Source organism: Strigops habroptila, chromosome 12 (genome assembly GCF_004027225.2).
Source record: "Strigops habroptila isolate Jane chromosome 12, bStrHab1.2.pri, whole genome shotgun sequence".
NCBI lineage: Eukaryota > Metazoa > Chordata > Aves > Psittaciformes > Psittacidae > Strigops > Strigops habroptila.
Window position 1 is genome coordinate 6,825,992 of NC_044288.2, and position 19,240 is coordinate 6,845,231.

Consider the following 19,240-nt stretch of genomic DNA (forward strand, 5'->3'; position numbering starts at 1 on the left):
TTCTCCCCTAAGCACCTCGGCACGGGAGTACCGGGGTTCCGTTCGTCATCTCCATCTCGTCCAAAAGACTCAAGACTTTTTCTCTCCCATTAATTTTACTGTGGGATCCAAAACAACGTTTGCCTTTGACCTCCTCCTCCTGCTGCCCCCTCCAGGGAGCTGCCAGCCCCCCGCATCCCACAGGCCCCCCCCCCATCCCCGGCCCCCCTGCACCCCTCAACCCCCGATCCCACCCAGCCCCCCCCACCGCAGCCCCACGCCCCCAGCTCATCCCGTCACGTGACCCTTCCCATTCATAACTCGTCGTCCTCTGTGTCCCCCCGCTGCCGTCCCCCGCCCCGCCTCCACCGATTGGTTCCCGCGGGCGTTGCCTCCTCGCCTCAGCCAATCAACGACGAGAGGGAGAAGCGGGCGATAGGGGGGTAAGGCGTTAAAGCGCCCGCGCTGCCCACCCATTGGCTCCTCCCTTCCCTCGCCCCGCCCCTGCCGCCGCTCGGCCGGAAGCAGGAAGCGGTGGGTGCCCGGGACGGCGGCGCCGTGACCCGCGGGCGGGCAGCGCCGGCCGCGCCATGACGGGCAAGACCGTGCGCGACGTGGACCGGTACCAGGCGGTGCTGGCCGGGCTGCTGGCGGAGGAGGAGAACAAGTTCTGCGCCGACTGCCAGGCCAAAGGTACCGGCGGCCTCCTCGCGGGCCCGGGGGGCGGCGGGGCCTGCTGGGGCTGGTGTGCCCGCGCCGGCGCGGTGTGTGCCCCCCCATCACCGGCGCGGCGCGGCGCTGCCCGCCCGCCTTTCGGGGCCCGCCGGTGCCCCCCTCCCGGGGGCCGCTGCAGGGACGCGGCTTCCGGGAGGACGGGCCCGATTGGGCCGGGGAGGGGGTGATGGCTCCGCGCTCCGGCCCCGCCGTGAGCGGGCAGGGAAGGGGCCGGCTGCGGGCAGGGGCTGCCTGTGGCCGCTGCAGCGGGGCCGGGCGGTTCGGGGCTGGCGGGAGGGAGGGTGGGTGGTTTCCGCCGGGGTCGAGCAGCGCCCGGTGCGTGCTACAGTCCCCGGCAGAGGAGCAGGTCCGGGTTCAGCCCAGTGGAATTGCCGGTGGATGCAGCAGCTCTGTTGGAGCAGCCTGTGCTGCCGGCAGAGGAACGGCTCCGCTTTGCCCGTCGTTCTGGGAGGGAGCTGAGCAGAAAACGGCCCGAGAGCTGCTTATGGGAGCTCCCCGGCTGCACCCGGGCTGGATCCCGAGGGTCCGTGTGGAAGCACCTCGTCCTGGGTGGGAGCTGCTCTTCTGGAGGGGTCTCGTTCTCAGAGGAACCCGGGAAGCCGCGTTGCATAATTCTGGAGGGCATTCCAGCTGAGGAGTCACGTCCTGTGGAGCAGCTCTCGTGTGAGCAGCAGCTCGTGTTTGGGGGATCCGGCAGGAGCTGGGTTTGAAGGTGCGGTGTGGAAGGCAAAGGAAGGAGTCGTAGCCCTGGAACCATGTACCAGTGAAGGAATTCCATATTTTTGCCCTGTGCTTCCTTTTCCATTGCTTTCAAGGCATGCTGTGATCCAATCCTTACCTTTCCTAGAGGGGAGTCAGGTGCAAATGTTTGAATTCCACAAGGCAAAACAAATGAATTAAACAACTTACTTATTCCAGATACCCTTCTGTGGTTTGCTACTGTGAAATGCTTTGCTTTCCTGTAGCAAGAGTTAAGGTTCTGCCGATGCCTAGCTAAAATCCTGTTTTAATGAGCTTTATAATCATTTGGAGATCTGAACTTGAGGCTTGTTTCATGAGAGCTGCAATAAATGAAGTAAGAGCAGGGTCTTTCTGTGTCCATGTGGGAGACTGTCACCTCAGTGTGACCTCTAAAAACTGGAGAGAGCACTGCTGAGCAACAGTAAAATGGTGTTAGTAGGATTTGCTCACAGCCCTGCTCTAGGAGCCCTCGAACACAGGAACCTCATCCTAACAACCTGCCTTACTTTGAGATGTGCCTCACAACTGGCTTTGGTTGACCATGTAGGTTGAAGGTGGTGCTGTTGGCAGAGAGCACAATGTTCCTCTCACTTGCAAATCCCTTATCTCTTGGCACCTAACACTAGTGCCAAGGGCAAAAATAGCTGCTTATCTTGTCTTCTGAGGCATGAGACACTAGTGTACACAATAGGGAAACAAATTCTCATTGCAGTTCCAGGTTGTTTGTTTTGATGTGATCACGTAGCTTCTCCTGTTCATAGGACACCCTGGAAGTGCAGTATCCCAGTTAATTATGCATTAAAGTCAAAGTGTGCAGTTCAGCATTGCCACCAAAGCTGGAAGCAAGGACATAGGCTGCATCAGTCAGGAAGAGTGGGCTTCTGTTGTACTGAGGTACCTGGCAAAACAATTATCCGCTATACTAGTGAGATTCCTGGAGATGGGAAATCTTCTCGAGGGCAGGAGATGGAGTTTGTGGCCACAGGAGGAGTAGATGCAGTCAGCTCTCAGCCAGGCATCTCACTGGTAGTTGGTACCAGTCAAAGCATCAAACTGGGCTGCGCTTTGGTTCCTGTGGCTGAACGTGGTGTTCTCCCAGCAAGGCACTGGAGCTGGGTTGCAGCAATGATGGCAAGAAAGGCCTGATGTTCTTACTGCTGCTCAAAGTAACCACAAGGTTCTGCTTTTCACACGGAGATGAGCTCCGGGTGTACTCGTGCAGAGCAAAGAGCACATTTTATTTGATGTATGGCTTTTTGATAACTAAAACTCTCTGCAAGTGTGTGCAAATGAGAGGCCACGTGGTAGCTGCTAGCTCCAGATGGCTCCCATCAGCAATTCCAGGCCTACCTGGAAGGATGGCTGCTCTTCTCTACAGCTGCCTGCTGCTCTGCTTGGGCTATGCTGGTTGAGGCACACAAAGGATGCTATTTGAAGGCAGAAAAAGAACCTTGCAGCTCATACAGCACCTATCAGGACACTGACAATAAAACACTGGCTTTCGACCATCTGTTTTTCTGCTGAAGTTACTGAATTTTGAAGTGGTTTCCTGCTTGATGTGAGCATTTCAAAGCTAGCATGACACATAGGCAGAGACTGTTCAGATGCCACCCACTCTTCCATTATGCCTGTTCCCAATGACCTAACTACTTGCTGAGTTTCATTGCTGTCTTTTTTCCCACTTCCATATACAGAACTAAACAAGATTACAGTACCTGTGAGCATGAGCTGCAGGGCTGCTATGGACCCACTTGACTTCATGCTCTAGAGACATTCTCTGTGTTAGGGTAGAAGTGATGTTTCTCAGGAGCATCAGCTCTCTTGGCTACTGGTTGGGCCCTGCACTCTGGGATGAGTATAGGAAACATGCTCTTGCTGGTAAACAGCTGGTATCATCCATCTCTTCTGCCCTCATCAAAGTGATCGCTTAGAGGGAAGGTCTTCTCTGTTCTTGTTACTACTTGCTTTCCATCAAGCAGTAAGTACAAGTGATTCTTCGTCCAATTCGTATCTTTAAGAGAACTGCAGAAGCATGAGCCTGATGGCTTCCCTTTGGCTTCCCTGGACAGATGTTAATGTCCTGGATCTGAGTTGTTGGAGTTGGGAAGAAGGATAAGATGACTGGGAAAGCAAGCTCAGGGTGGGGTTTTTTTGCCTCTGCAACAGTAAAACTGCAGTGGTCAGAGGCTCTTGTTGTGGAGGAAGTTGGGCGAGATCTCTTGCCTGCTTCTTCCTCTTTGCATTGGAAACTTTGGGTCCAAAGTAACTGTGGGTAAACTGGGTGATCTGATCAAAGCGGGTGGCAGGTAGTGAGCAGTACATCCTGTGCTGAAGCAGAGCATGGCTCTACTGCTTTCTGGCAGTGCAGCTTAGATCTATGCAATGGGAGGGCTTCGTTACTTGATCAAAACAGGACTTGGAAGCCTTTTAGGACATAATCCAGCCATGTTAGGCACAAATAGAACAGCAGATTTCCTCATCTGGGTGGTTTTCATAGGCAGCTCTCAGTGCTGTCACCATACGAATGGTACTCATCCAGAGCAATGATCTTGTGTGGAGCCCTGGCAGCACTGCCCAGCATGCCTGAGGTGCTGCAGAGTGTCTTCACTAGAAGCTGGAGTGAAGGATAATTATAATCCTCTTTTTGAAGGCCTTTGTATTAATAGCTTGGACAAAACACCTTAAAAGAAGCTGTTGAGTGAGAGTGGGATTTCCTCTACCTGTGCATTCCTCGTGGCAAAGAGCCTTCTGAGGGCAGTTGTGGTGGTGTGATTTCATGTATGTGAGAGATGGTGCGACTGTCAAGCAGTCTGACTATTGAGTATCTGTCAGAAGATGCACTGCTGAACATCAGAATGAGTCTGGAGGCTGAAATTGCAATGTGGATGTGGAGGGATGTGGTATAATCTATGCAAGCTGGACTTGACCAAGTGTTCAGATGTCTTCCAGTAAATGGGAAATGTCTTCTGTTGAGTATCACTTAGATTAACTGGATTCTTCTCTGCATTTCTGCCTCTGGAGCTTGGGCTGAACGTGTGTAATGTACAGCTAATTCTGTTTGATTCTCTCCTTCTCCCAAACTCTTCCCCTCTACTCTTCCAGTCCTATCTATCCAACAGGCTCCTTGGATCCAGTTGTGTTGGCGTCGGAATGGCAGGTTCCTGCACAGGCAGCACCAGTGAGGACTGCTGTATCTGTCCACAGTTAAGGTTGCCCTGTGCTCCTCCTGGTTTGTCTGACTCTTCCCTTTGTCCTTGTGTCTTGTGAGAACTGTGGGTTCTGTGCCCAAAATCAACCCCTTCTTCTAACTTCAGTGGTTAGATGGGAAACCATTTGCCAAATGCAAACTCAGGTCTAAGTTCTTCAACTGGTCTTTTCTGAAAGAGGGGTAGAACTTTGAAACTGCCTGTGCAGAGGTGGTTGAATATTGGATGGGAAGCAGGAAGAGCAGGATAAAAAGCTTGGGGCTAGAGTAGGTGCAGTGAAGACTTCCCATGGAATGGGGGAGGTAGCTTATCCCAGTTGATTTGGTCCAGCCAAACTAATATTAATATAAACCACGCTGCTAATCACCAAAAGCCAGTTGTGCCCCAACTCCTCCATCAGGCGACTCTTGAATCGCAGCTGAAATTTCTTCTCAGCACAAGCAATTTGAACAGTAACTTTTTAAATAGCTGCCTGAAACAACTGCCTGTGATGAAGAAATGATCATTATGGGAAAACTGAGCAGTGGGGAGTGATCCATGCTGTTTGCCTGCAGTGGGCTTCAAAAGCCACAGCAGTAGGACTAAAGCTTCTCAGCTTGCCTTAGAAAATCTTGTGTTAGGAGGAAGCTCAGTCTTATGTACTGGAAGCTTGCCAGGGGAGATGCATATGTGCTGTATACTCATTTTAATTCTCAGCTGCAGGCACAATATTCTGCAGTTATCTTAACGGGTGATAACATTTTCTCTTCTGGTTTTGAACTGGTCCCCTCTTCTAAAGCCAGGTCTGAAGGGAATTGTCTTGTGCGTAAAGCAGGATTAATTTTGAGTGTAAATATTCAGAAATTAACTTTGTGAGACTGGTTTTATCTCTTGGAGATCTTCATCTGAGGAGTCTGAGTGGTGTTACCATGGTGTAAGACTGGCTGGGAGGGGACACACTGTCTAGCTGTGAGCCTGACCCTACATACACCTGCCTGAAGTAAGTTGTAACTTCCCATTCAAGCCACAAAGTGAGGAGAAAAGCATCAACCTTTCCAGTGGGCACTCATTCTGGAATTGGTTTGTACTTAGGAGAGTTGTAGGAAGGTACACTTTAAGAGAAGATACACAGAGCTCTGAGTCACATACATGGATGCATGGCTCTATATCTGCCAGAAATAGGTAACAAAGATGATCCTCCAAGCAGAGGGCATCTTGGCGAACAGCGTCACCTTTTCTAGTGTTGATCTTCTGTACCAGCTAGATCAACCCACCTGTGAGATGCAGAGCCTGTGGTGAGTGGCTCTATAGCAGAGGGTGTAAATTACTTTAGTAAAAGTTTGTTCCTATAGTAACTGCCAGAGGAATTGCATAAGGTACCAAACATGCTCCAGAGCTTGTGTGCAGCCTCTTCAGAAAGTGCCTCTGCTGCAGTCTAAAGGTAGTTCATCTTTCAAGATGCAAGTAGGTTATCAAAACCAGTTAGAGAATCAAGAATAGCTTTGGTCTCCTTCAGGTTGAGCCAGAACAGTGATTACTTCATGTGTTCCGGGGAATCTAGGACAAAGTTTTGGCTTTTAAGAGAAGCTGTCTTAGAGCAAAGCTTCCTCTAAGTGCAGAGCTGGATTTACCTGTGCTCTCATCAGAGCCTTGTTAAACTGCTTACCTCTATTTCAGGCAAAACATGCCATTCCTTACTGGCCAGGTTATGCCCTTTCCTTATCAATATCAAGTCTTTTTTAGTAACTGTGATATAAAAAATAGTTCATGTCTAGCTCTAGATATTGAAGAGATTCTCAATCAAGCAAAAAGCAGCCCAGGAGCTGAAACTCCTTCCTCTGTTAAGAGCTATTTTAAGGACTTAGTGACTTCTGTGTATCTCCACAACTCAAATGAGATTGGAAGGTGGGGTCTGAATATTTTTAACAGGTGGTGAAGAATTAAAGACATCTTGTAAGGGATTTGATGGGGGAGAAATTGCAAGTTGAATTTTGAGGGTGTAAACCAGTAGTGACAGTGTGAGCTTCTACCCTGCTGCTCTGCTTATGTGTGCATTTGGGCACAGGGGTGGTGTTTATTGTATGAAGTTTTTGTTTTCATGGAAATTCAGGCCTCCTTGAAATCTGCTGCCTTTACCTGAGCGACTTCTAGGGCTGACTAATGTGTAGTTTTGGTCCTAGTGACCACAGGAAATATGTTGCTCATGGAACTTGCCTGATTTTATTATCTTTAGGCTGTGCTGCCATTAGTACTGTTAATGTTAACCAGTCCTCTTGCATGGATCCTTATTATAGCATCTGCCTGGAATTGTCACATTCACAGTTGATTTAGTGAAGTAATGAATCTCACTTTCTTAAGCAGCAGGAAGGACCCATCCTGCTGTTCGCAGCATCTATTTGAATCCCCTCCACCTGTGTTTGAATTATCACAGCACTTCAAAGAACAAGATGTCAGCCCATGATACGTGCATTGAAGGCTGCTTCTGTGAGCTTAACCGCTGCTCAGAGTTAGATCAAATGCTGCTCTGTAGCTGCCTTCAAGGCCACTGCGCTCTCACACGTGTTTCTGGTGAACTGCAGAAGATTCAAAGCCCGTTCCTGAGAGAAAGTGGAGCCAGCACCAGTCAGCTTGGTCCCGCTTGGTCAGCAAGGTACCTGTAGTGAACATTATGGTTTGTAGGAGAGAGTATGCTGGTTGGTGCTAATACAGCCAAGAAGACTTCTAAGGCAAAGCTCCAAGCTGTTGTTGGAAGCAATATTTTCAACCCCCATAGATGCCTCTGGCTCTTCCTTTTTCCTGCAAGGAGTGGTTAAAGCCTATAATTACTGCAGTGATCTTTTTCTGGGGACGAAGGGAACCAGAAGCAAACCCAAGACAAAGAAAACCCCCTCAAACCAGCCTTTTCCTCTTTCAAAAGATGGCATCAAGTTGAATTTTTGAACCACTAAGCTACTTAACTAGGTATATACCCTTATCAAGCTCCCTTCCTACAGAGCATTTTGGCTTTAGCATCGCTGTTTCACTGGGTTCCAATGGCTTCCTGAAAGGTACATGGATAGCTTAGTCTGGTGCTAAATCTGGGGTACAGCAGGTAGCGGTGCTTCAGAGATCTCAGATGGGTCCATGAGCCCTGCATTGGGGTGCATGCTCAGGCCAGTAACTAACTAGCCTGTGTTAATAACTGAATTACTATTTAATAACTAAATAGCATAATCTGGAGCTCTTGAAGTTGAGTTTCTGTGCTTTTCACTCACTAGCAGAGCTTACCTTGTTTCCCCAAACTCATCTGGACATTTGACTGTAGAACAGACATCTACAGTGAAGAGCAGAGGAAGCTGTTTTGTAAGACTGCCTTTGTCATAGCTTTTCTATGAGCAGAATGAAGTTACTGAAGAATTTCAGTAAGTCATTAAGCAATCTCATTCCAGAATAAGGAAACCACAAGTCAAAGGCAGCTCTTGGATACTCGGCTATTTCCTCATTTGGCTCTGAAAAAAGTAGAGCTTTTCAACTTTGACTCGCTGAGGATGTGACTGTCATCTCGTGGGGATTATCCAGCTCCAAGGAGAGTTTCCCACATCCACTTCCCCTGCAAGTGCTGAGGGGGGCTGGTTGTACGAAGCCCTGCTCCAACACATGTAGCAGTGTTAGCTGGGCTCAATGGGCTGAGCAGGAGCATCTCCCTGTTACAGCTGGGCTTTGCTGGAGCGCTCCCAGGCAGGGAGCCTGCGAGGCAAAGGATTGTTTGCACCAGGAATATTTCATCAGGCTCTGAATAGCGATGCTTCCTCCTTCCTGCCTATGAAAGCAGCTATTTTTTCTCTGACCCCCCCCTCTTAAAAGAGCAGGGGCTTTGCAGCCAACTTCTGGTTTGTTTTTAAATGCCTTCTGGAGGGTTATTACAGAAGAAACTTGCCCGGGTAGCTTCAGCCAAAATCTACTGCGTGAATAAAGGGTGAGGAGTGAATCCCTCTGGGATTCCTTCATTAAAACCACTTAAGGGTGTGAACTTTCAGCAAGTGACTAAGACATGATGTGAAGTGGCCTAGCCAGGCCGTGCTGAGGTTTTAAAGGGAATTTGGAGTCTTTTCATAAGGGCAGATCATTCAGGCAGTCCTTGTAGGCATTAGTGATGCCAGCTTAGATGCTAACTTAAGCTGGTATGAGCAGCTTGGTATGCGGGGTTTATTTTGACATGCTGGGATATAAACCAGGCTGTGAAGCAGTCTCATGGAAGCACTGATGGGGCAGCTGAGTTTCTTGCACATGGCTTTCCAGCCTCTGCTGGATGGCAGTGCATCCTCACTTAGGAATACACTCAGGTATTCAGTGCAGCTTTCTCAAATGAAAGCTGAGTGAGCAGTAGATGCTTTTAAGCTCGTGATCTTCCAGCAACCACTGCCAGGCTAGGAAGATATCCCAGCGTGGTCTGATCTAACCTTACTACTGTGCCAGAACTGAGTGTAGCTGGGCTCTTAAATCTTGTTTGAATCTTACTCACAACTCATTTTCTTTAACCTCATGTTCACCTGCAGGTGGTTGGCATCTTCCACACAGGATAAGGTGATGTACAGGGGCATGAGGTGCTAAATCAGCACAGGACAAGCTATGCCCAGCTCGGGTTAGTGCCAAGTAACTTGCTTACCATGGATGTTAAAATTAGCCATAATGCTAAACCAAAAGTGACTGCAGCAACAGGCTTCAGGGCTGATGCTGGTTGTTGTTGCAGCAAACTCCCAGTTTTGCATATGAAGGTGAGTTAAGGCCTTGAGCTCCAAAGCCATCTGGTGGCTGTAAGGACAGGATAAAATGATTCCTCAAGGGAACTATTTTTATAACATTAGCAAGAGTATTCATGCAAGGACCAATTTCTTTCATGTTTCTAGTGGTTTAACAAGCTAAGTGTTTGTTAGCCTTGTCCTAAAGCTTTAGTTTCCATGAATCACTCAACCCAGAGGGTAAAGTGCTCCCTGTGGTGTGCTGCGCCCTCATGCACGCAATTAGTGGTGAGTGTTGGGGTGTGCACGAAGGCTGCAAGGGCAGATAGTGCTCTAGGAATGCTGATAAACACTGCTGTGTTCTTTTCTAAAGTCAATTACTGAGATAAAACCAGTTTTCCCTGAAAAACTTTACCCTTAAATGTTTACGAAGGTGTTTTTCCCCTTCTGTCAATGCTCCATCACTGGAGCTTTGGTACATCTTCAGCTTGGTTTAGTTTGTGGGAAGTTAAAAGCTCCAACATGTGACTGCACCCACATCTGTAAATACCACCTGGGGCTTTCTGCAAGCCTGTCACCTTGCGAATGGCATGTGAAGTGACTGGACAATGGCTGGGGAAGTGACTGGACAAAGTTCTTCACTGGGCACTTCCTCATCCGGTTTCTAGCGCAAGCTCCATCATTGTGGCCTGTGAAGAGGGAAGTGAGAGGCTTGTTTACATGTGCAGCAACACCCTTCCCTCTTTGCCCCAAAACAAAGTGCTTTGTAAGAAATGAGATGGTAAAAATGTCGGTTTAGCTTAATGACTGGGGGCATTAGACACTAGCAAAGCTGAAGGTCTAGTGAGAGCGTGTGCTTAGGTTGGTGCCTTTCACGTTCCATCTGACCCAACGTAACTGGAACATCTCAACTTCGTCACTGGCAGCCCGGTTAGGACAGGCTGTCTTGCTTGGGATACCCTTGTGTTCAGCAATAGAAACTTGGTGATGTCCCTCACAGCCCAAGACACCAACTGATGATTTTAATGACCATGAAGTTATTTGGAGCTTGATTCAGCTGGGCAAGTTTCACCTGCCTCACACGGCTGCTGACAGGCCACTGCTCTGCCCAGTGATGGTGGTTGAAGCAGTGACTCTCACCTGGTGTATTGTCAGCCCTCTGCTGCTACTGGGGGAAGTGCTTGTCTTGTGCAGCTCCTTATCTTAAAGCAGCTTTTCACTCTGGCCATATCTTGCTCCTCTTTTTTCTTTTTGTCACAGGGTTGATAGAATACAGGGCTGTGGAACTAGGCTAAAGAAATTACCGGTTCTATCTGAACACACTATGCTTTTGGATATAGAGTTCGCATCCATGTGCCTTGCAGAACTGCAGAGGTAGCTGCAGGCTTGGAGTTTTTGTTCAGAGCCAGGATGAAGGTTGTGATGCCAGTTCAGCACACTGTGAGGATGCCCAAGCCCTGGCTGGAATAAGCATCAGTGAAGAGACCTACCCTTAGTTGTATAATACATGTTGATCACCAAAGCAAGTGGTAGCTGCCAGGAGGATTTTTGAAAGCCTGTGTTTTTTTCCTCTTAAACATTCACTGGCGTAAGGAAGCTGCTTCAGTGCTGGGGTCTTCCAGAGCTGGGAGCTGCAGCGTCAGTCAGCTGTTCCTCCTGTACCCAGCTCCTGCTATTTCAGGTCCTGCATCACAGATGAGGTAAGGCTGAAGCAGGATGGGTGTCACAGGCTCTACAACTGAGTCACTCTCTTATGTGGCATGGCAGGGTGGGAGGTTGCAGTGGCTTGAGCTAGCACATGTGACAAACCAGTGAGCTGATTACTACAGCCCTGATGTAGTATCTAGCTGACTGTTAATCCTTTTAGTCCTACAAAGGCTAAATATATCTAGAGGTTAATCTAACCTCTAGATTAACCTAATCTAGAGGTTAAATCTAACCTTGACTCTTGTGTTTAATCCTGCTGGCATTCTCACGTTATAGCCTTCGGGGTGTCACTGGGAGAGAATCCATGAATAAATCAAATGAAGGAGCAGGGTCCTGGCTTCTCCTTGGTGTGCTACAGGTGTAACACTGAACAAGCCTTTTATTCCTGTACCTTACTTAGGTGCTGCTAAACATGTGGGCCCCTGCTTTGGTGCAGTCAGTCCTAGATTTTGGTAGGTATAATGAAGGAGCTGAGGTATAGGTACGAGTGTCTTCACCAAGAGTTCTTCCTAAGCTGGAACGTGACTTTTATCACCTTCATTAAAATAATATCATTCTCAGGGGCCACTCTTCTAGTGACAAGGCAGAAAGCAATGGCAGGACAGGCCAGAAGACTTAAGAGACACTCTTAAAATCGTAACATGAGTTAGCTGGAATAGGTGCTGAAGGCAAGTTAGAAGTTGCATGTCTTTGCCCTGGAAGGGACCATGAGCCACTGATTGCATTAGCAGCCCCAAATCCCTTGGGATACTCTGGAGTTTGCCAGTAAACTGTTAACAACCACCTAACATATCTAGGAGAGTCAAATGCAGTGCTGCTTTTTTAGGGCTTTGAAATTACACTTTCCCCCTCTTCCCCCTCCCACCTCAGTCTCATTAGCTTTGAGGCTTGCTATTTTAACTGTGGCAAGAAAAGACAGAATAACTCATCTGCAGTAATGCCTGTAGAAAGAGCTGGCATGGTTTATTGGAGACTATCAGCTCCTTTATTCAGGATGTGGCTTTGCTGTGGCTCTTTGGCCAATTACCCGTGGACAGTGACATCCAACCCATGGTGGAAGCTGGCCATGTTAACCGTGTGCCTGGTTGGCAGCTCTGGCTGGAGGATTACTTTCAAAACCTGCTTGTCTTGTACTGAGAGGCATGTTCCAAAGCTGGCTTTCCTTCAGCAGCACTTCAGAGGGTTTTGCTGGCCAAGGGCTGTTGGTCCTGGCTGGGAGGGGAGCTGTGAGTGGTGGGAGTCCCTGTGGACCTCTGTTGTCCCCTGGGCAATGCATTGCTGGGTTTCTTTCAGAGAACTGTTTGCAGTGAGTAAAACTGAGCCTATTCATCTTTCCCTTGTGTCTTTTGTCCTTGGCATGATCTCCCTTCCGCACCTCGGAGCTCTCCTGCCTGCCTGAGAGCCGCATGCAACTTGTCAGTGTGGTCAGAGCTGTAGAAACTGCAGAGTGAACTGTTCATCCTTGGGCCGGGATTGCAGCCTGGGTTCTGCCGTTGGCTCTACATCTCGGTGGCCAAAGTGCTGCTCTCCTTACTCAGCTGTAGCTTCCTGCAGACGAGTAGCAGAAGATTTCATGATGCAATCCCTGTGTCAAATGCTGAGTATTTTATACTGCTTTTCCTAGAGCAGTAGTGGATATTCTGGAGCTGGTTCCCCTGCAAGATGGTTCTCCAAGAAAGAAAGATTCTCCATTGCTAAAGCAGGAACACAGACTTATATTGGTGTGACTGTTACATGGGTTAAGCAAGATGAAATCAGGGGTTTGTAGTGTCTTGGGTGGTTTAGATACCTGTTTTTCTTCCCTCCTCCCCTTAGAGTTGTCCGTCTTGTGTAGAGCTCTCAAAATGGAAGAGGGAGGCAATAAAATACCAGCTCTAAAAGTATATGATTGGGAGACAACCTTTAAACATCCTGCTGATGTCTAATTCCAGTTTCTAATCGGGATGAAAACTTAAACACCTCAGTCCCAGTTCACTTGGTCCAGTTTCTCAGTTGCTGAAGGCAACTACAGGTTAACTTCATGGTGTGAAACACTTGTGTCTCTGCAGGGCCACGATGGGCATCCTGGAATATCGGTGTATTCATCTGTATTCGTTGTGCTGGGATCCACAGGAACCTAGGAGTTCATATATCCAGGGTAAAATCTGTCAACCTGGACCAGTGGACACAAGAACAGATACAGGTGAGTGAAACATCAGCAGTGTTGTTCTCTTAGAGGGGCTTCATAAACCTGGAAGTAAAAGGCTGGATAGGCCAAAGCTGTGGGAAGTGGAGCAGGAAGAAGATATCAAGCTAGGTTAGACAGGGAGGGAAAATGTCATCATTTCAGGCTCAGCAAACATCAGAAGGGAAGGACAAATGCTCAGCAAGTTTCTGTGAAGCTGCTGTTGGCTGGAGCTGCTGCCCACCTCCTCCTCGAGGTGTTCTAGAAGACAAATCCTGGACTTCCAGAGAGACTTTAGGTTGCTAGTGTGATATTTATCTTGTCTTCAAACAAATACTGTGTTGTGGTGCTTAGGATTGGCCAGTTGTGCGGGGTGAAGGGATCATAGGAACAGCATCAGGGATTCCCAGCCTGGAGGCTGGCACTGACACCCTGCAGAGTGGCTTTCAGGTACAGAACAGACGTCAGAAGTCTACATGTGCCTCCCAGTTAACACAGATAGACTCTTGCCTGGTAGCCTGGCGTGCTAGCATGTGTAAGAGCTTTCGTGTCTATGAAACAAACGAGAATCCTTTTGAATTGCAGTGCATACAAGAGATGGGAAATGGCAAAGCAAATCGTCTTTATGAAGCCTACCTGCCAGAGAACTTCAGGAGACCTCAAACGGATCAGCATCCTTTCTTCCTTTGCTGCTGGGGAAACATGGAGCCTTTTCATCTTGTAGCTTTGCAGCCGCACTCCTTGCACAGGAGGTTTCACTTCATGTGCCTGGGCATCAGCTGTGAGAATGAGGAATGAGTTCCCAGCTAGGCACCCTCTGAGTGTGGCTGCGTGCTTACAGAACAGAGCAGGAGAGAGCCGAAAGGATTCGCTTCTGAGCTAGAAGGGTGCAGAACTGGAACACGAATGTTAGAACCAGAAGCTATGGCATGAGATGCACTTTAGGGAGTGTGGCAGATAGGAAGGCTGGCTGTCAAAGGTGCTGAGGATTTAAAAGTCTCAGTGGGGACAGATATAAAGGTTTAACACTTCTGAGAAATTAAGCTATAACTTCTACCTTACAGGAGGGTTTCTAGGTACTGAGTGCACCAGGAGTATAGCACAGATGTGACCCTACAGAAACACAGGAGCAGCTCTCTGCCATCATTTGTGTCTTAAGCTGGTGGCTGAGGTGCTTTTGTACATGCAGGATTCATTTCTCTGCCTGATTTGTGCTAATGACATGTATGCTCTTAGGTGATGGTTGAAATAAATATACGTCAGGGAAGAAAATACACCAGGAATTTAAGCCCTGATTTAATGTACCTTTTATAGCACTGTCATGCTTGGAATAATTCAAGGGCAAAAATTGAGTAGCTGAAGTAGTTGGATCCAACGCTAAATTATTTTAAGAAACTTACTGCTGGAAGTGCTCTTTAAACAGTCATTAGTTTAGTTACAGCCTGTACCTTGTATCCACATGTCAAATAATCTATGTAAGTCTTCTATTCTTGAGTCATTGGTCTTTAACAAGCTGCTTGCAGAGCTGTGGAGAGCTTCATTCGGGATAAATACGAAAAGAAGAAATACATGGACCGAAGTATTGACATCAATGCTTTTAGGGTTAGTGTCTAATCAATTCTGCAGAAGCTTGAGTGCATGTTAAGATTTAAGTGTGTGTCTGCCTGATGAGTAAGCAGTGACTCTGAGAATAGACAGTTTAGATGTTTCCTGTATTAGTGACTAATCTCTTCTCCAAGGCTGGTTGCAGTCACTCATTCTGGAGAACAAATTTAAATTGGAGGGGACCTTTGAAGCCAACACCTTCCTCAGAGCAGGGCTGGCTTCATATGTAGCTCCTTACTTCTATCCTTCTGGCTTTTTAGAGCAGTAACTCTAAAGTCTGTGAACTTTCTCTTGGTATGATGACATGAGTTTTGACCCTCATGTTAGTGGGTTTTTTTCCTTACAGAAAGAAAAGGATGACAAATGGAAAAGGAGTAATGAGCCAGTATCAGAAAGAAAACTGGAACCTATCATCTTTGAGAAGGTGAAAATGGTAAGACCAAAAGGCATGGTCATGGATCAATTGTAAAGACTTCTCTCAAGCAGAACAGAGGTAATCCAGCTTGACATGGAAGCATTTTTTCTGGCCCCAGTTATAGCAGTGGATGCATTGAGTCACACTAATGGTAGTAGCTTGTTTTCCTCTGCTCACCCAGATACTAAGCAGATGTGTTCTGCCTTGCAACGCAGAGGGATTGGAATCCACCTACTCCTTGCTTAGCTTTCCAGCTTGAGCCGTTCCTTTTTTCCTAGTTTAGAGCATGCTTGAGTTTGACAGTGGGCTCCAACGCAATGGGACAATAAACCAACTATGTAATACTTAAATTGTTTGCTTTGAAAGCACTGGAAAACCAAGGATTTCAAGGGTTAATCTCTCATTGAAACCTTTAATGTATCAGAGTAAACCCAAAATGTGAACAAGGCCTCTGGTGTTCTTTTTCCCCAGCCTCAAAAGAAAGAAGAGACGCAGCAGTCTAGAAAAAGTTCTCCTAAATCTACTGAACCAGTAGTGGACTTGCTAGGACTTGGTAAGAGCCTTTCCAGCCTTACTGCAATTGTTACAATGACCCTACACCCCAGCCTTGATCTTGGGAACCTGATGAGCATTTAGCACTCATTTTCCGTGTCAGGTGAACAATAGCTGATGGGAACACTAGAGTGTTTTATTGACTATGCCAGTGCAACTCGAGCACAGTGCTGAAGACTGCAGCAGAAACAGTTTTCATTGTTTTCCTCTATGCCGGTGCGGTGGTTGTGCCTGTGGTATTAGAGGAGCTGCTGTAGTCATCTGCAGACACTGTGGCTCCTGGCTGCTCCGAGGTTAGTAGGGCAGATACAGCACAGAGCACATCCTTGGTCCTGAGCCAGTTCCTTCTCAGCACCAAAGGGCAAGCAGAGAGCTGGCGATATGTGTTGGCTACAGTAGGTTACAGGTCAGGCCACTGGGCTGAGTGGCATATTGGCAAGGAGGCTGCCCTCAGCCTGAGGCCATCCGTGTGAGCATCCATCATAGCTTCATCTCTTCCAGATGCTCCTGTGACGAGCACAGTGACGAATGGCAGGCCGAGCAGCTTAGAGAAGGATCTTGATCTTTTTGCATCGGTGGGATCAAACTCTGACTCCAGGAAGGTGAGTGGGGAACACCAGTGCTTGACAGAGCCTGCTTGGATGCTTGATGATGATTTGTCTTACCTGGCGCTGAACGTGGCTCATGTGCTTGTGCTGTCTCTGTCTCAGGTCGCTGGCTCTATGCCAACCTCTGGAAGTGCTGGTTCTGTTCCTGAAAACCTGAATCTATTCCCTGAGCCAGGAAGCAAAGGGGAGGAAGTGGGGAAGAAGCAGCTCTCTAAAGACTCCATCCTCTCCTTGTACGGCTCTCAAACACCTCAGCTGCCTGCGCAAGGTAACAGATCTCAGAACAGAGCTGCTGAACGGCAGCACACTAATGCAGAGAGGGTGGGGTGTCCTGAGAGCTGACAGGGAAAAGTGTGGGAATGTAGGTGACCCTTCTGGAAATCTGGTGAGCAGCATAATGAGCAGCTTCGTCTGGATGTCGTGGCCAGGCGAATGTTGTGATAGTCTCTGATTTGAAGGTTGGCATTTAATCCCCTGACAGTTCTTCCCTTCATCACCTCTCTGCCTCCTTCTAGGAGCAATGTTCATGGCCCCGGCTCAGATGGCATATCCTGCAGCAGCATACACCAGCTTCCCAGGAGTAGCCCCCTCCAGCAGCATGATGGGAGGCATGATGGCACCATCGGTGGGAATGATGGCCCAGCCTGGGGCTGCAGGGATGGTGACTCCCATGGCAATTCCAGCTGGATATGTGGGTAATGTGCAGGCAGCTGTCATTGGTGTTCCCAATGGGATGATGGCTGCACAGCAGGCTGGCTATGTAGCTGGCATGGCAGCAGTTCCCCAGCCTGTCTATGGTGTGCAGCCAGCGCAGCAGCTTCAGTGGAACATTGCTCAGGTAAGGCATCGTCTGCTGCTGAGCAGAGGTGGATGGAGGGCAGGGGAGGCTCGTGTGGTTAAACCTGGCTTGTTACTGGAGACTTCAGAGCTTTCATAGCCTGGCTCCTGGGGTTGGGTGAGGGATCACAAAGGAGTAACTTGTTCAGAGGTCTTAGTGCTTGGTGGAGATCAAAAGTCAGTGCAATGTCAGCTAAAAGGAAAACCCCCTCAGCTTACTAATGGCTGTACACCAGAGGAGCCAGTGCCTTCTGTTCACCAGAGCTCTCTAGAAGAACTTGCTTAACTCTGTGATTATGTTGGGGAGCAAGAGTTTTACTTTTGGCTGCCGTGGGCTACCGGTCTCCTTGACATAGCCTTGACTCCTTTCCTCTCCTCTTCGCAGATGACCCAGCAGATGGCTGGGATGAACTTCTATGGAGCTAATGGCATGATGGGATATGGACAGTCAATGGGTGGAGGAGGTGCCCAGGGAAGCAATCAGTCCCTCAGCACTCAGATGTGGAAATGAGCCCTTGCGTTGTGACCATTTCTGCCTTCTGTTCTGTTCTTCAAAACTGCTCCATGAGACATTCAGGGTTTTTCTTTCTGGCTGCCTGCTCAGCCTGAGCCTCTTTCCATAACCGAGACCCATCTCTGCCTCTTCACTATCAGACACGGTGAAACCTCAGTGATCAGAACATGAGCTCCCCTGTATTTAGCACAGTCAATGCACACTTCTGGGAGGGACCCCCTCCTTGCACAAACCTCCACCAATGCTTCTGGGTAGCACTTGATGTCCTGCTGGGTATCTTGGCGGAGGTGTGACTGAGGGACTTGGGAAATCTCTATTTCATCCTGCCTGTGGTGTCAGGCCTTCTAAGAATCACTTGAACGTCAGTATTAGGGGTTGTGGTTAGCAGAGGGGTGGAAACCTGGTTTGGTGCTGAGGAACTGGATTTGAACCCAAGCCCAGGGGCAAGCAAGCCTTGCTACCTCCTCCCTTGAGCGGAGTCTCCGGAGCTGAGGCCTGGCTGTGCTTGGCTCACCAACCCTCATTGGAACCAAAGTCATTGTGAAGACCCCTCTCCCTCCCCCCTGAGCAAGCCGGATTCTCGCGCAGTGTGGGGCAAGCTGTGGAATGTGAAACTCGCACTTGAGTGGCTTTTCTGTCTAAAATGTGGTATTGAAGTATTTAACTTTTAACAATCTAACTTGAGAGGTAACTTATCGGGGGCTGAGAGCCCACCACAAGTTTTCTTACACTTTTAAAATGACTACGACATCCTAATTTATACTGTTTTCATATTATGGTTTTGTTCCTGTGTAATCCCAGTCCCCCTTCCCCAGGTGGCTCCTGACATTTTAATCTAGGCATAAGTAGTAGGTGGGTCAGATTTCTTCTTTTCTCATCTTCAGTAGAACACAACTGCTTCAACTCATCAGCGTGAGCAAGAAGTCAGACTTCTGCAGTCTGCTTTATCCTGTGTATATGTAAATTCCCAATAAAACATTGCAGTGAAACCTCAACTGCTTCCCCTTGTTCTTCACCAGCACAACAGATTGTGCTAAATGCTGCTGTCGGTGCTGGGAGTTGCTCACTTCAGGTGTGGGGGTTTGGAGCCTTTCATCCAAGTCGCACCAACTCCATCTGCTTTGGAGCGGGGCCGTGTCCCACTGTCGGCAGAGAGCAGTGCCTGCTGCAAGCCAGGGGCTGTCAGCGTGCAGAGAACCAGGCTCGGCAGGGGCAGAATCAGGTCAGTTGACACTTTATATACAAGAGAGCCTCGCCGCTCGGGGCGGGTGGGCGCAGCATTCCTGCTGCTCTGCCTGCAGGGAGAACTGGAATCCAGCACTGCAGCTTTACACCGATGCTCAGCAAAACCCAGCCAAGGCCCATCCAAAAGCTTTAACAGGAAGTGGTAACAGTGAGACTATGGAAGGCCAGAGCTTCAGGGGTCACTGAAGACCACATCCTGAGGCCAGTTCTCCTTAGGCTCGTGAATGGTGATGTG

General features: G+C 48.5%; 1 protein-coding gene and 1 long non-coding RNA gene across 2 annotated transcripts; both read left to right on the plus strand.

Moving 5' to 3' along the window:
* Positions 1-475: 475 nt before the first annotated feature.
* SMAP2 (small ArfGAP2) lies at positions 476-18,755 on the plus strand. The gene is made up of 10 exons (XM_030504989.1): positions 476-672; positions 13,114-13,247; positions 13,815-13,900; positions 14,753-14,831; positions 15,181-15,267; positions 15,721-15,802; positions 16,303-16,403; positions 16,512-16,677; positions 16,925-17,247; positions 17,632-18,755. Exons 1-10 carry the CDS (start codon positions 570-572, stop codon positions 17,755-17,757), a joined length of 1,287 nt encoding a protein of 428 aa, XP_030360849.1. The 5' UTR covers positions 476-569; the 3' UTR covers positions 17,758-18,755.
* On the plus strand, positions 9,355-11,981 carry LOC115616123. The gene is made up of 2 exons (XR_003994215.1): positions 9,355-11,252; positions 11,287-11,981. It is a non-coding gene; the product is annotated as an uncharacterized LOC115616123 (long non-coding RNA).
* Positions 18,756-19,240: the final 485 nt, after the last annotated feature.